The following is a 12,675-nucleotide window of genomic DNA, read 5'->3' as shown; positions in this document are numbered from 1 at the left end:
CCCTCTGGAATGTCTTTTACTGTGCACAGCAGTGCTGTTACTGAACTGTGATAACTGCATAACATGCTGATTAGGGTAATGTCACTAAGGATGGAAAAAAAAACTTACAGGCACTCCCTGGATGCCCAGAAGGTGGTTGGACATCTGTGCATAGAAAAATTAGTAGTATTTTGTTTTTATATGCAGTATCTGGGTCTAGTATAAAATCCATTAAATCAACAGACATCTGTTCACTGAATTCATAGAGGTTTGAAGCAGGCTGCTAACACCAGAAAAAATAGCACTGATGAATTCTGTGGAAGAAAAAGGGTTGTTGTTTTCTAGGTGGGGGAGTGGGGGTGGATAGTGAAAGACGAGCAAGTGGGGATGCATACCTTGGGGTAATAGGGTAATAGGGGACTTCAAGGAACAGAATACATCATGGAGGAAAATACTACCACTTAGGTGACACAGCAGCAGGAATCTATAGCTCTGGGACTTTCTAGGATTTTTTTTTTCCTTTCATGCCTCACCTTATTAATAGTTAAAATGAATATGAATGTGTTCTTTATCAGTAAAGCTGATAGAGAGAAGTATAGGCTGGGAAATGATATGAAACAGTGATTCTCTCAGCCTCCTATTGTTTTCTTAAAAGAATCTTTTTTTTTTCCACTTTTAGAAGTTGGCATTTCATAGAGTTGGTGGGGAAAAAGAGACCAAATAATTTAAAATGATAACCAAATTTGAAAGATGAGATTTGGAGTAAAATCATCCCCAGTGTTCCAAAATAGGATATGTTTTATTGGGTCCAATGTACACATGCAATGGCTGTTTCTTTGTTGTGCACAGACTTCAAAGCATGTATGAGTTTCCATAAATTGCAGCAGTAAAGTCAATTCAGATAGAGAGACATGCTAATTCTTGATTGATTCCAACTGCCAGTATATCTGTGAGTTCATATTTCAATTAAATTGAATTGTATCTTGGCTTCCACTTAAAGGTTATGAAAAAGGGGAAGAAGCATAGCGGAATTATGTATACATGATATTTTCTTTATGGCACCCATCAGTACCAGGCTAATTTTAGGAGGTGGGGTAGAATTCTGTTTCTGCTTTCATTTAGTTAGTGAAACATTAAATCCTTGCTGAGGTCAGCAGGAGTAGCACATGCTAGATGTTTGAGAAGGAGGCATCTGGGATGATGACTTAGATCACGCACCAAAAGCTTGAAATTCTTATAGCAACAACACTGGAAAATAGGGTCATTGTTTAAAAGAAAAATCCCTTAGTTCAGAATAAATAGTTTAAATCACATGAAGGAGAAAGAATCCAAACTTGAACTAATTTCTCCCTGATTATAAGCTATGTAAAGGAAAAAAATGTTCAGGATGTTGGCAGAGCTTGCAGTGTCAGTGCACTGCTCACTTCATGCCACTGGAACTAATGGGAGTGGGAAAAGTGCTTGCTGCGTGGAGTTGCAGTGCCTTGTTACAGGTGGGTATTCTGTCCTGGGAGCAGATCCAGTGGGGGACTTCCCTCAGAGTCCAGCTAGTTCTGTCAGTCCTTCATCCTAACCACTAAAAGTTCACTGCTTGAGTTCACTCCCATGACGGTCAAGGAATATAGATTGTAAAGAATTGAAATGAAAAGTTTTTATCTCAAGATGGCTTAAAGCTTTTTTATTCTTTCTCTAGATGTACAGGGGCTTCCAAATAATGCCTCATGTTCAGTATATCTACACAGAAGCATCTGAGAGTCTTTGTGGAGTGAAGCTGGAGGTCAACAAGTACCAGTATCTGATTACAGGTAAAAGACAATGCGCTTCATGATGAAAACATCGTCCATTCTATACATACAGCTGCTAAGGACATGGCAGTTGCCAAGCCTTGCTTCTCGCGAAGGTGTCAATTCACTTAGTTTTGCACTGTTGTTGAGACAAGCTTGACAGTATTACTCACCTACATGTTGCTGCTGGTGCTTACAGCTGACACAACACTCCTAACGTGCAGAAGTGCTGTAATCTTGCTGGCCAGCGATTCCTGAGCCAGTTCATAAAAAAGAAAGCAGTTGTTGAACAGCGACTGAAGCCAAACATATTGAGAGCATTAGTGGTCTCAGGAAACGAGCAAAGCGCTTGAGCTGTGAAGTGCTAACTTGTGACCATGTCTCTGTTTTCAAGGCCGCGTGTATGAAGGGAAGGTTTACACTGGCCTGTGCAATTGGTATGAGAAGTGGGACCGGCTGACTCTGTCCCAGCGTAAAGGACTCAATCATCGTTACCACCTGGGCTGTGGATGCAAGGTACGTTGTGTTTCCTAGTTAGGTGGTACTAAGACATTAGAACCCTACAATTCCATTCACCCTGGCTGCTGATACCAATGATGTCAGTGAACAGCCAGGAAAGAAAATGGAGGACAACAGTTTTTGCAGGGAAAACAAAACAGCTTAGCTTTAGTTGATAGCAGAGAAGAAATAATCAAATAAAGATGCAGTGTCTATATGCCTTTGTAATTCTTTGTTGGAGTTAATTGGGGTTGGAGAAGCCTTTTAGAATCCAGGCAAAATCATTTGCAGATGACTGAAATCAGGTACCAAAGTCTTGGCAAGATAGGGACAGCTTTTTTTTTTTTTTTCTCCCGTGCAAACAATTCGAATAGTTTAAAACTCAAATCCTAGCAATGGCACAAAGATTTTGTTCATGAACAAAAAACCCAGACCCGCAAAAACATAAACATAAGCTCAAATTTCCTTCACCCGAGAAGCCCCTTTGACTCTGGAGTTACCTGCATGTGTGAAGTTAAGCACATGCTTATGTGCTTACTAAACTGAGGCTGAATTTTGAGTTAGTAAGTAAGGTTCTAGGGAGAGGAATTTTGAAATCCCTGTTTCTAGTAAAAAGTCTTTTTATATAATGATGTTGTTCCATGTCACCTTACCTGGTTGCTCTTTATAATTATAGATCAGGCCCTGCTACTATTTGCCCTGCTTTGCCACCTCCAAGAATGAGTGTATTTGGACAGACATGCTCTCCAACTTCGGCCACTCAGGATATCAAGCGAAGCACTATGCCTGCATCCAGAGGGTAGAAGGTTACTGCAGCTGGTATAGAGGATGGGCACCTCCAGATAAAACGATCATCAATGCCACAGATCCCTGAGTGCATTATCCCTTCCTTATCTCCCCTCTCCCTTACTTGTGGCTGATCTTCCTTTGGACACTAACTCTTACCAGATCATGATGATGACAATGAAATTAGTGCCTGTTTTCTTGCAAATTTTAGCACTTCGAACACTTATGGAAAAAAAAAAAGAAAAAAAAAAAGAAAAAAAAGGAAAAAAGGAAAAAAAAAGTCTGTGCTACCTTACTGAATTTGTTGTAATCACCTTTTCCATTTTTGATACCACTCATTTTGATCAGATGACATTTGGGAGCTTACTTTTGCACACCAGAGGGAAAAATGGAAGAAAAAAAAAAGATGGAGCTCTTGCTCTCTTACATGTATCATTAGCTGTAGCAATATAATCTCTATTTTTTTAGGAAAACAAAAATCTAAAAACTATGCCGATTAGGCACTGTATTCTTCTATGTGCTGGCTTCCCCTCACCCCCTTCTCATGCACTAAGTGCTGAAAATATGTAGACAAATCTATTTGAAGGAAAACAGGTTTAATTAATCAGATTGGCAAATGAAACAAACCTAAAAGAAACCCAACCTCAACCTTGGAAAAAATAATGTCCAAAAGAAATCCTCCTCTGTGGGAGAGATTGGCAATGTGATTGACTCCCACAGTGGGAGAATTCACCTGGTGTGTCTGACCACATCATCTGGTAAAAGCATTGCTGACTGATTGTCCTAGCTAATTCAGTCACAGTGTGAATGTAACAGCACATTTAAAGTTCTGGCTTTCCACAGAACAAAGGAGAGAGTATTTCATCTTTTCATTGTTTAAAAAACAAAAGCCACATCCCCTGTGTTCAGGGAGGTAAATCCATCTGCAGGAGAGCAGATGAAGTGCTGTGCCATCCTGTTTTGAGCAGCATTGGTCCCTGAGATCTTTGCAGCTTTGCTTCAACGGGAAAAACAGCTTGTAAACACCTTAAACTAAACAGATACGAAAATACCAACTGTAAATCAATCACATGAGAGAGGGAAAGGGGAGACTTGCTAGAGCTCTTACTATAAAAAAAAAATCTATTGCCAAAATAGTGTTTTGCTGAACTAAGATGTATATACACATAATGACATAAGCTATTTTTGACAGGACGTGGACTTTTTTGGTGTTGTAAACAAAAGAATGGTTTGATTGTGTTTTAAAGACAGAAATATTGACATTCCGAGTCAGTGAGTTGTTTTTAAGATATTGAAGCTCCAGCGTATCTGCAGTAGTGGCTACAGTCATTGTTTCCTCTGTACCCTAGCACCACGGTTCCTCCCCTGCAGCTATACTAGGCACATTTGTTTATATAGTGGAAGGAAGTGTGTGTGGGGGCTAGGCAAGGAAAAGTGGTCTTCTAATATGTGCTGGCTGGGATCATAAAATTTCAGCTGCCCAGAGGATTCCTTCTGTGTCAAGTGCTGTTTCCCCTCTAGGCACTGTTAAGCATAGCTCTGTGCATGTGCTCATTACTGTGTCCTGCAGTGATGTGGGAGGAGGAGCCTTACTGTCTTGTGCTTTGCTGTCGACTGGAGAAGTTTTTTTCGTTCTATTTTTTTTTTATTAAGAAAACTATAATATAATTTTTCTTATCAAATAAAAGTATTTTAAGTTTTAATGATGGTGAAGAAGGGGCGCTGGCAAAATGGGTGACTGAGTTTTGGACGGGGAGGGCTTGGGCAGGGAGATTACGCTTAACTTCATTTTTGTATTATTATGATTATTTATCTTAAGTCTCCATATATCTTCAACTCATTCCACTTAGAAAGCAGAGCTGCCACCAGCAGGAAAAACTGCTGCAGTGATTCCAGCCTGGGGCAAAACAGCATTTTGTAGTCAGTGACCTTCACAACTACTGGAGTTGTTTGGGGCCTCTTTGCTAAATGGGAAGGAATGGGTGTCTGAGGTGGGTCCTGATGAATTTTTGTGGTCCTTCTGTGCTACCAGAGCTCTGGCAGATGTACATGCCTTGAAATGTCCCATTCCCTAGATTAATTGTTGCAGCAAAAAGTTTGTAGCTTCATTTTTAAGATGAGCTTCAAAGGGCATTTTCAAAGAGTTAATGTAGGAGGCGCCTAGGTTTGCTGTGTATTTTTTTTTCCAGCGGCTCTGAGTGCCAATACAGAACAAAACACACTGCGAGTCTGTTGGATTTTCCTGTGATTCAGGCTTGGAACACTTTCCAAAAATCCTCTTCCCTGTGACTACTCCTAAATGATAGGTTGGAGATGAGAGGGAGAGTAGGGCGCTTCACAGCACCCATCATAGGATCGCGTGGTGGGTCAAGGATGTTGCCCCTTTTGGCAGAACACGGGACTTGGCTTTGGACGCAGGGGGACAATCTCTGTTTGAGCTGTGCACTGCTGACAAAATCTCAGAGGGTCACCAAGGGCAGAGTGGAGCCAGCCTCACCAGTGGTGATGGTTCCACCCTCACTGTCTGCGTCGTGTGGAGTCGGCATCGCAGGAGATGGTCCTCCTCAAGCTCAAGGCGACTTTGCCAAGCGGACGTCTCTTTGAGCTGCAGCCACTTTTCACGGCTTCGGAGGCTAAGTGAGAGTGCCCCCCAATGCAGTGAAGTGTCGATTTGAATTTTCATTTAATTGCAGCTCTGCATATTTTACCTGTCACTGATTCATTTAGCTAGCTGAGACATCACAGTATTGCACTCAAATTATTGTGAAAATATTTGCATTCTAATGCTATGAGGACTTGTGTCCCAAAGTAGGATATAATGTAGCTATGTGCTTTGTAAACAGCAAAACAGCAACCACATTACCAGAAAATGAAGTGAATACCCATTTTATATTGTAGACGGTAAAATATTTCTGAGATGCAGATAGCTAGACCGGCAAGGGTGGGGGTTTGGTACCAAATCTCTTCCCTTGCTGTGTAAAGAAACAGTTCTTAAGGCTTTTAAAAATGTGGAGCCAAAAGGAGGGGGAAGAATCCAGTAAAAATACATTTCTTTTGGGAAGCTTCTTAATTATGTTTCTGTGCATGCTATCAGGGACATGTATTTCTTGGGCTAAATTTTAGCTTGTTCTTGCATTAAGAACCTGACCGAAGGTTCCCTTGAAGCAGGAGGGAGCCATTAAATGGATTGAAAAGGCTCTAAATCAGACTCAAAGACTTCTTCCTTTTCTGTCTACTCTCTCCTTTCTCCTGTCCTGCTAAGTCACTTCTGCTTGCCAATGGACAAAACTCTCCCTCATCAGAACAGGCCATGCAGGATGTGGGCATGCCAGGGATGGGGATGTGAGGAGGCAGGTATGACATTCTCCCCAAAATATTAGGCTCTGGAACATACAATGGCTTGCAGCAGCACACATCACCTCTCCCATGCTTCTCACCTCACCCTGAAACCAAAGGTTAGAGGGAACTATCAATGGCACATCTCATGTGAACATGTCCTTTGGGCATGTACAAGAGGAGGCTTTATTTCCCCCCCCTATACTTCACGTACATCAGCACTATTATAAGTAATTTTAAAAGGGCATAGGTCATTTCTGGCTGTTGCCTTTTGTTTTCTTATTTATAGACAATTTCCTTATTTGCTTGAGAGTGCTTTCCCCTTTAGAATCACTATATATATATATATATATATATGAAGGTTGGGAGTGATTGGATTCAATTTTCCTTTTCCAAAATGGTAGAGAGCAGGAGGAGATCTGTGCTTGGAGTACACTGAATAAAGTTCTCCTGGAATTGCTGAGACATAGTGCTCCCCCCTCTGTGGGAGGCTTCCCCCTCCCTTTCATGCAACAAAACCACAATTTTAGGCCTAAACTCCTGTTTTGAAAAGCTGCAAGATCCTTTAGATAGGACTGTTTGAAAACCTAAACGTATCACCAGATCCCATTCATACTGGCTGGAGCAAAGTGCTACCTCAGGGTGATTGATGGCAAACACACTGGTGTTTTTCACAGTAAGGACTCTTGAAGTAAAAGCCTCGATGGGAACAAGCCTCCATTCTTTCAGATGTCTTTGAAAAAAATATTTATAATGTCTTTTCTAGCTTAGAAGGAAGGGCAGGACAAAATTTTTGCAAAACCTTTTTTTTTTTTTTTTTTGGAATAAGTATCTTTTGGAGCTACCAGTCTTCACAAAAAGCTTAACAACCCACTAAATGCTGCTGCTTTGCCTGTACTGGTTTCTCATTCTTTCTGACAGTCTTTCCTTCATAGAGCCACTCTGCTGTTCCTGATAGTCATGGAAATTTGGGGAAGGAACCAAACCTGCGTGAAAAATCTTGTCCAGAAGGAATGTATTTGTTGCTAAATTTTCTAGCACTGTTTACAGTTTTCCTCCATGTTATTTATAAATTTTATATTCAGTGAATGTATATTGTCTTTTAAGGTAATGTTGCATAATGTTCACTTTTTATAGTGTCCTTTTATTCTAAACAGTAAAGTGGTTTTATTTCTATCACAGACATTCTGTCTCTGCTTCACTTATGTTAGTTTCTGTCCACTTCAAATGTACACAAATGGATTTGCAAGTGGATTTATTCATTTCCTTCCCTTTCTTGATACCATTTATTGGGCCCAAAGCAGACATTCCACCTCTGGCAATTCTTGCTCTTTGGCAAAGACGACATCCAGTAGTCCCTCCCTCTTTCTAAGAGTCTGATCACTTGAAGGCTTGTTATTGGGGTCATAAGCCCAGGAGAGGTGAAAAATTCTTTTTGAAGTTAACGTATCCCACTTGTTAATTGGCCATAGGGGGTCACTACGGAGCAAGGCAGTCATTATGGTTAAGTCATGTAGCACCACCAGTAGGGCCTTAGACGAATAGTTGCCAGATTTGCTTTTATTTCTAGTAAACAGGGGGAACGGTCAAAAGGTACATGCCCATAACAAAGAAAATGGAGATTCATCATTCAGATCTTTTCTGCTCTGAAATGTCAGAGCCTTGCATCCTTTATGCTTAGGGCTGGGTAAAAATGCCCTGTTGAAATGAGAAGGAAGCTTCAGAGAGGGCATTTTCAACTAAATTAAAATGCTCACTAATATGGGCCTCCAAAACAGCTGTTAGAAATTTCCTTCATGTCACTTTTACTTTAGGAAAATCACCATTCTCCACAAGGAGGAAAGAATGAAACAGACATCTATATCTGTTCTGTGTTTCATCCAAAGGTTTAGAAAGTAAGCTTTGGAAAGTTTTAGACATAGAGGGATGAGGGTCTCTGATGTGAGAATTTCATTGCTTGAAGTATGTCACATTGCAAAGAAGTAACACCATAACTCTAGTTATTAACATTCCAGGGGGGTCAGCCACCAAAGTGCCAGTGCTAATTGGAATAGCTTGAAAAAAATCTCCAGGAAAGGAAAGAAAAGACTGGGGAGGGGATATTATGATTCCTGACACATTGAGAAGCTGATGCACAGTGGGCAAGTTTCACAAGCATTTGATGGAGTGATGGCTGCAAAACAGCTTGCCTGGCATAAGCACTTACACTCTCAGCCCCTTACACTCACTCATCCTATCAGCCCAGGATACTGTGAAGATGCATCTAGAAAGATCTTAGGAAGTTACACAGACTCATTTGCCCCAGGCAGAAGAGAAGGGCAGACCCCCCACCTGGGAAGGGCAGGTCTTAATTTGCCCAAGTGGATTGTTGCCTGTGTAAATGTTTGGAAAGTGACTGATTTAAATCAGATTACTTAAGCTTGCATGTCAACAATAGTGTGTGTTCAGATGAGATTATCTACAGTTTAAAAAGGTTCCTGTATTCTTTAGGAAGTAAGCAATAGCATCTGCAAGTAGGTGATAAGTTATAAAGATGACAAATACATGAAATTAAGATCAGTGCTTTGCTAAACCAAACTACTATACCAGTAATAAATGTGTTTACATGCGGAGGAGTCAGATTTCCAGAAATAAAAATAATGCTAAATTGCCAAGTAACATATTTGTAATGAAAAGCCTAATCAAATCTTCCAAAAATACCATTCCTGAAGTGATAGTCAGCCAAAGTCAAAACTGTCCTGAGGCATTACTCATATCACAAATCCCTCTTTATAAATCAGTGGTGATTAAATGCAACAGGATTTAAGAACTAATTATTCTTAAAAAATCTATAACCAACTCTTGCTCAATGTATAAGGACCATGCATTTTTTTATTGGTCTTAAACACTAATACAGCTCTTACCACTGCATTACTTGAGTGTTTCACAGTATGACCGTACTTACCTTCACAATGTGCCTTTGAGGTATGGAAGTGCTGTTGTCCCCTCAGGACAGTTATAGGGCACAGAGAATTGGAACACAGAGCTAAAGCAAGGACATTTCAAGGCGTTCAGGTAGCTAGTGCGCACCAGTGTGATCTTTTGCAAGAATCTAAATGAGGTTTCTTTTAGCATTTTGAAGCTCCCGCTCGGCACCAATTTCTGCCATCAGGTGCCCACACCCTATTACACATTGTGGTTGGCCCACAGCATAGCAAGGAATCTGTGGGAATGGAGGGATTTGAATGTTTTCTAGCTCCAGTTTGACATTGCAACACCCTCAACCTGCAGGCTCTAAACCCCACTTGAGTTCTCAATCAAAGGGAAATAAACTCAGCCATCTGGTGCCTTGCACATGGGGTCATGGTTCACAAACAGAGGGTCTCAAGAAAACTCCAGCCAGGTAAAAAGAGCCACTAATCGACCAATGTAAGTTGGGAGGAAAAATTTGCCAATAATTAGTCATCCTTGTAACCCAAAGGAAATGAGACATCAACAGTTTTAAATAAAGCCACTCAACCACATTCTCCAGGACCAAAGCCAAATGCAGCGGGCACTTGTGCATACCTCTTTGGAAGGTGCCCTAACATGTTGGGACAGTGTCCAGTAGCCATGCAGAACACAGGATATTTAGGTGTTGACAGGAAGACTAGAGCCCCAGAGCCACTGGTCAAAGGAAACATTACAAGCTGAAACAACTTCTTTTATGAGAAGTCCAGTTTTCGCAGAGTACCTAGTCAGGCCGATAAACATTTCATGGATGGCAGTGACATGACAGGCCAAGCAAACTGATGTTGTGAAACAAACATCTCTTTCTGCCCACATCCCAAATCTTCAACATATCATAAACAACTCACGTTCATTGCTTCTCCCCTGCCCATGCTAGAGTCAGAAGAAAGCACAGGTACTCACCATCTGCTTATGGCTTGGGAAGAACGTTTGCTCCACAAGGGGGAATTTCTCAGGACCCAGTGAGCTGAAGATTTTAATGAGCTGAGAAAACTTCGGGTGGATAGAAGGAGACAAAAAAAAAGACACAGTGGATGTCAGTGGCTTATTGTGTAACAGGTAAGTTCTTGCAAAACATTCAGATACTGGTGAAGGAGGTGAGAGAACTGAGAAGAGCAAATAGATAAAGTACTCGCTGTAATTACCCAGGGCCAAGCTGAACGGTATACACAAACCTTGGACTAAGAGAAAGGGTTCAAGAGCCAGAAGGGGATCAGTTTGGGTTTAGTTACAGATCTGCTATGAATAAGCTTTCCTTTCCAAAGGTGGTTGGGGAAAGGGTGGGAGGCCCATCTTGGCAGAGGATAGGGCTCAGAGGAGTGACCAGGCAGGAAATCAGTGCCACCACTCCTGAGCAGAGACAAAAGAAACCCAAGCTCTCCCTTACATCTTTGTCCCATGGCCAAAGCAAAGCAAGGCACCTTTACCCATTGTGCTGAAGGGAGGGAGAATTGCTAAGGGAGAAGGGTGACTAGAGGAAAACCTGCTTTGATTGCTAGACCAAGGAAGCACAAGCTAATCATAAGCCAATCATAACTGCTATTTATTATGAGCTGAGGGTCTCCCAACATCCACCCAAGCAGGGCAGGAGAAAGGGGAGATCATCTACTCCTCACCGCCCATTGACAAGTCTCATGTTGCCGTTGCCCCAGCCTGTCAGCATGAACATCATGGTTATCACCACTGTTACAAACTGTTTATCAGTCAGGCTTGTGCCCACACAGACCTAAAGCCCCCCGTGACAGGAGTAGGTTTTGATTTCTGGTTATGTTCCAAAACCCCAACAGAAGCGTAGCATAGTGAGATCCTGCTCCAGTTTGGCCATCTGTGAACTTTCAGACTATTCCATAGTTCCTGCAGCCTCCCTATATAACCTGTCCTTGAGATGGAAAAAAAAAAAAACACAAACAAAACAACCAAACCTCTGTCTAAGACAGAACCTTGATACCCTGAGATACCATGGTATAAAAAGTTACCAAAACAGGGTTAGTATATAAAAGAGAGTATGAGGTGGCGTATACGACAGAAACCTTCCGTTAGATTCTTCAGTCACACATCTAGCTATCCCCCTTCCCCTCTGAAGAGGCAGAGCCCTATTATCATGGTCAAGGCAGAACCAGCAGTGCTGCTGGTGAAGACCAGCAGCCTTGAAGAAGGGGAAACAGAGCTGCATACTGCAGCTCGATTATTTGCGTGAATGTTGAGAGAACAAAGTGGTTGGGATTGGTCCAAAGCAGTGAGAATCAAGGCTCCTGCTGAGCTGGGAGACATAGCTGAACTCACTCCCCATTGATGTCTTATTTGCAAAATGATTTAGAAACTGAATCAAGCTTCCAAGTCCTCTGAAATTTGGTAAGATTGAGTTAAATTAACAAAAGGCCTCCAGTCTGGGCCAAGTCTCACTGTAAGTCCTTACCACAAGTTCCTTCAAGTTCCCCAGTAAAGGTAGGAATGCAGTCATCTTGCAGGTGATCTTTGTATCACCTGAGGACATCTGGGGAAAGGAAAGAAAGCTTCCTTTTGTCCCAGTAGTATGGGCTGCATAATCTTACATGCTCTGAGCACTTCTGAGGAATGGCTGAAGGCAGCAAATGTACCACACTGCAACCTCAAGGTTACACTGCAGATAAAGTGAGAGCTACTGAGAAGGGATTTCATTGAGTATCCGTGTTAGGGCTCCTGTCCCATTTCCTGGGCTGGTCTAAGCAAAAGCATTTCTGTGCAAGAAATTGAAGCTTGACTCGGTGGGTAATAAGAAATACCCCTTTGGGAGGTTAAGGGGTGATATGTGTGTGAAAAAAAATAGCAGCCAGCAAGCAAAAAAAAAAAAAATTGGCTGCAGGGTGCATGCCAGACCCAGGCTACATGTTGAAGGGGCAGCTGCCAGCACATTTGCAAACAAATGTGAAGAATCCTGTTGCTAATCTCGCAGGTCAAAATGTGGCATTTAAGAAAACCCAGGAATTATCAAGAGCTGGCATATCCCTTCACTAACACCACCACCCCCTCACTTGCATCAGTAGATAAGAGAAAAACTCCCTGTGTAGAATAATTATTGTTGGCAAGAAGGGTATTTATGTTGGGGAAGGAGGACAGCTTGCTTCTCTTAACTACTTGTGCTAGTCCTGCACATCCTAGAGAAGAAAAACAAAGCCCTGTTTTGACTAGCAAAGTGAGCAAACAGGACTTAAAATTTAAGCAGAATGAGACAGAGACAAGGAGAAGGAGAAAAACGCCCAGGCTGAGAGCAGCACATGCCCCCTTGCTGTATGTGCACGCAGCCCTTGGCAAACCACGGACACTG

The 12,675-nt window shown here is 41.8% G+C and overlaps 2 protein-coding genes across 5 annotated transcripts in view; one reads left to right on the top strand and one right to left on the bottom strand.

Moving 5' to 3' along the window:
• The window catches only part of TIMP3 (TIMP metallopeptidase inhibitor 3), a 37,421-nt gene extending 29,855 nt beyond the window's left edge, over nt 1-7,566 (top strand). Inside the window, exons 3-5 of the mRNA XM_080590702.1 lie at nt 1,673-1,784; nt 2,158-2,279; nt 2,938-7,566. Of these exons, the coding sequence (XP_080446828.1) occupies nt 1,673-1,784; nt 2,158-2,279; nt 2,938-3,135 (432 nt within the window). The 3' untranslated portion in view covers nt 3,136-7,566. The remainder of the gene's footprint in view (nt 1-1,672; nt 1,785-2,157; nt 2,280-2,937) is intronic.
• Nucleotides 1-12,675, bottom strand: part of SYN3 (synapsin III) — a 235,902-nt gene that overhangs the window by 121,130 nt on the left and 102,097 nt on the right. For all 4 annotated transcript variants that reach the window (XM_080590591.1, XM_080590589.1, XM_080590590.1 and 1 more), the window contains one exon: nt 10,275-10,364. In XM_080590591.1, coding sequence (XP_080446717.1) covers nt 10,275-10,364 — 90 coding nt within the window. The remainder of the gene's footprint in view (nt 1-10,274; nt 10,365-12,675) is intronic.

The sequence above is a fragment of the Anser brachyrhynchus genome (assembly GCF_964034855.1).
Source record: "Anser brachyrhynchus genome assembly, chromosome: 1".
NCBI lineage: Eukaryota > Metazoa > Chordata > Aves > Anseriformes > Anatidae > Anser > Anser brachyrhynchus.
Note: the sequence above shows the minus strand (reverse complement) of the source record. Positions and strands in the feature narration are given on the sequence as shown.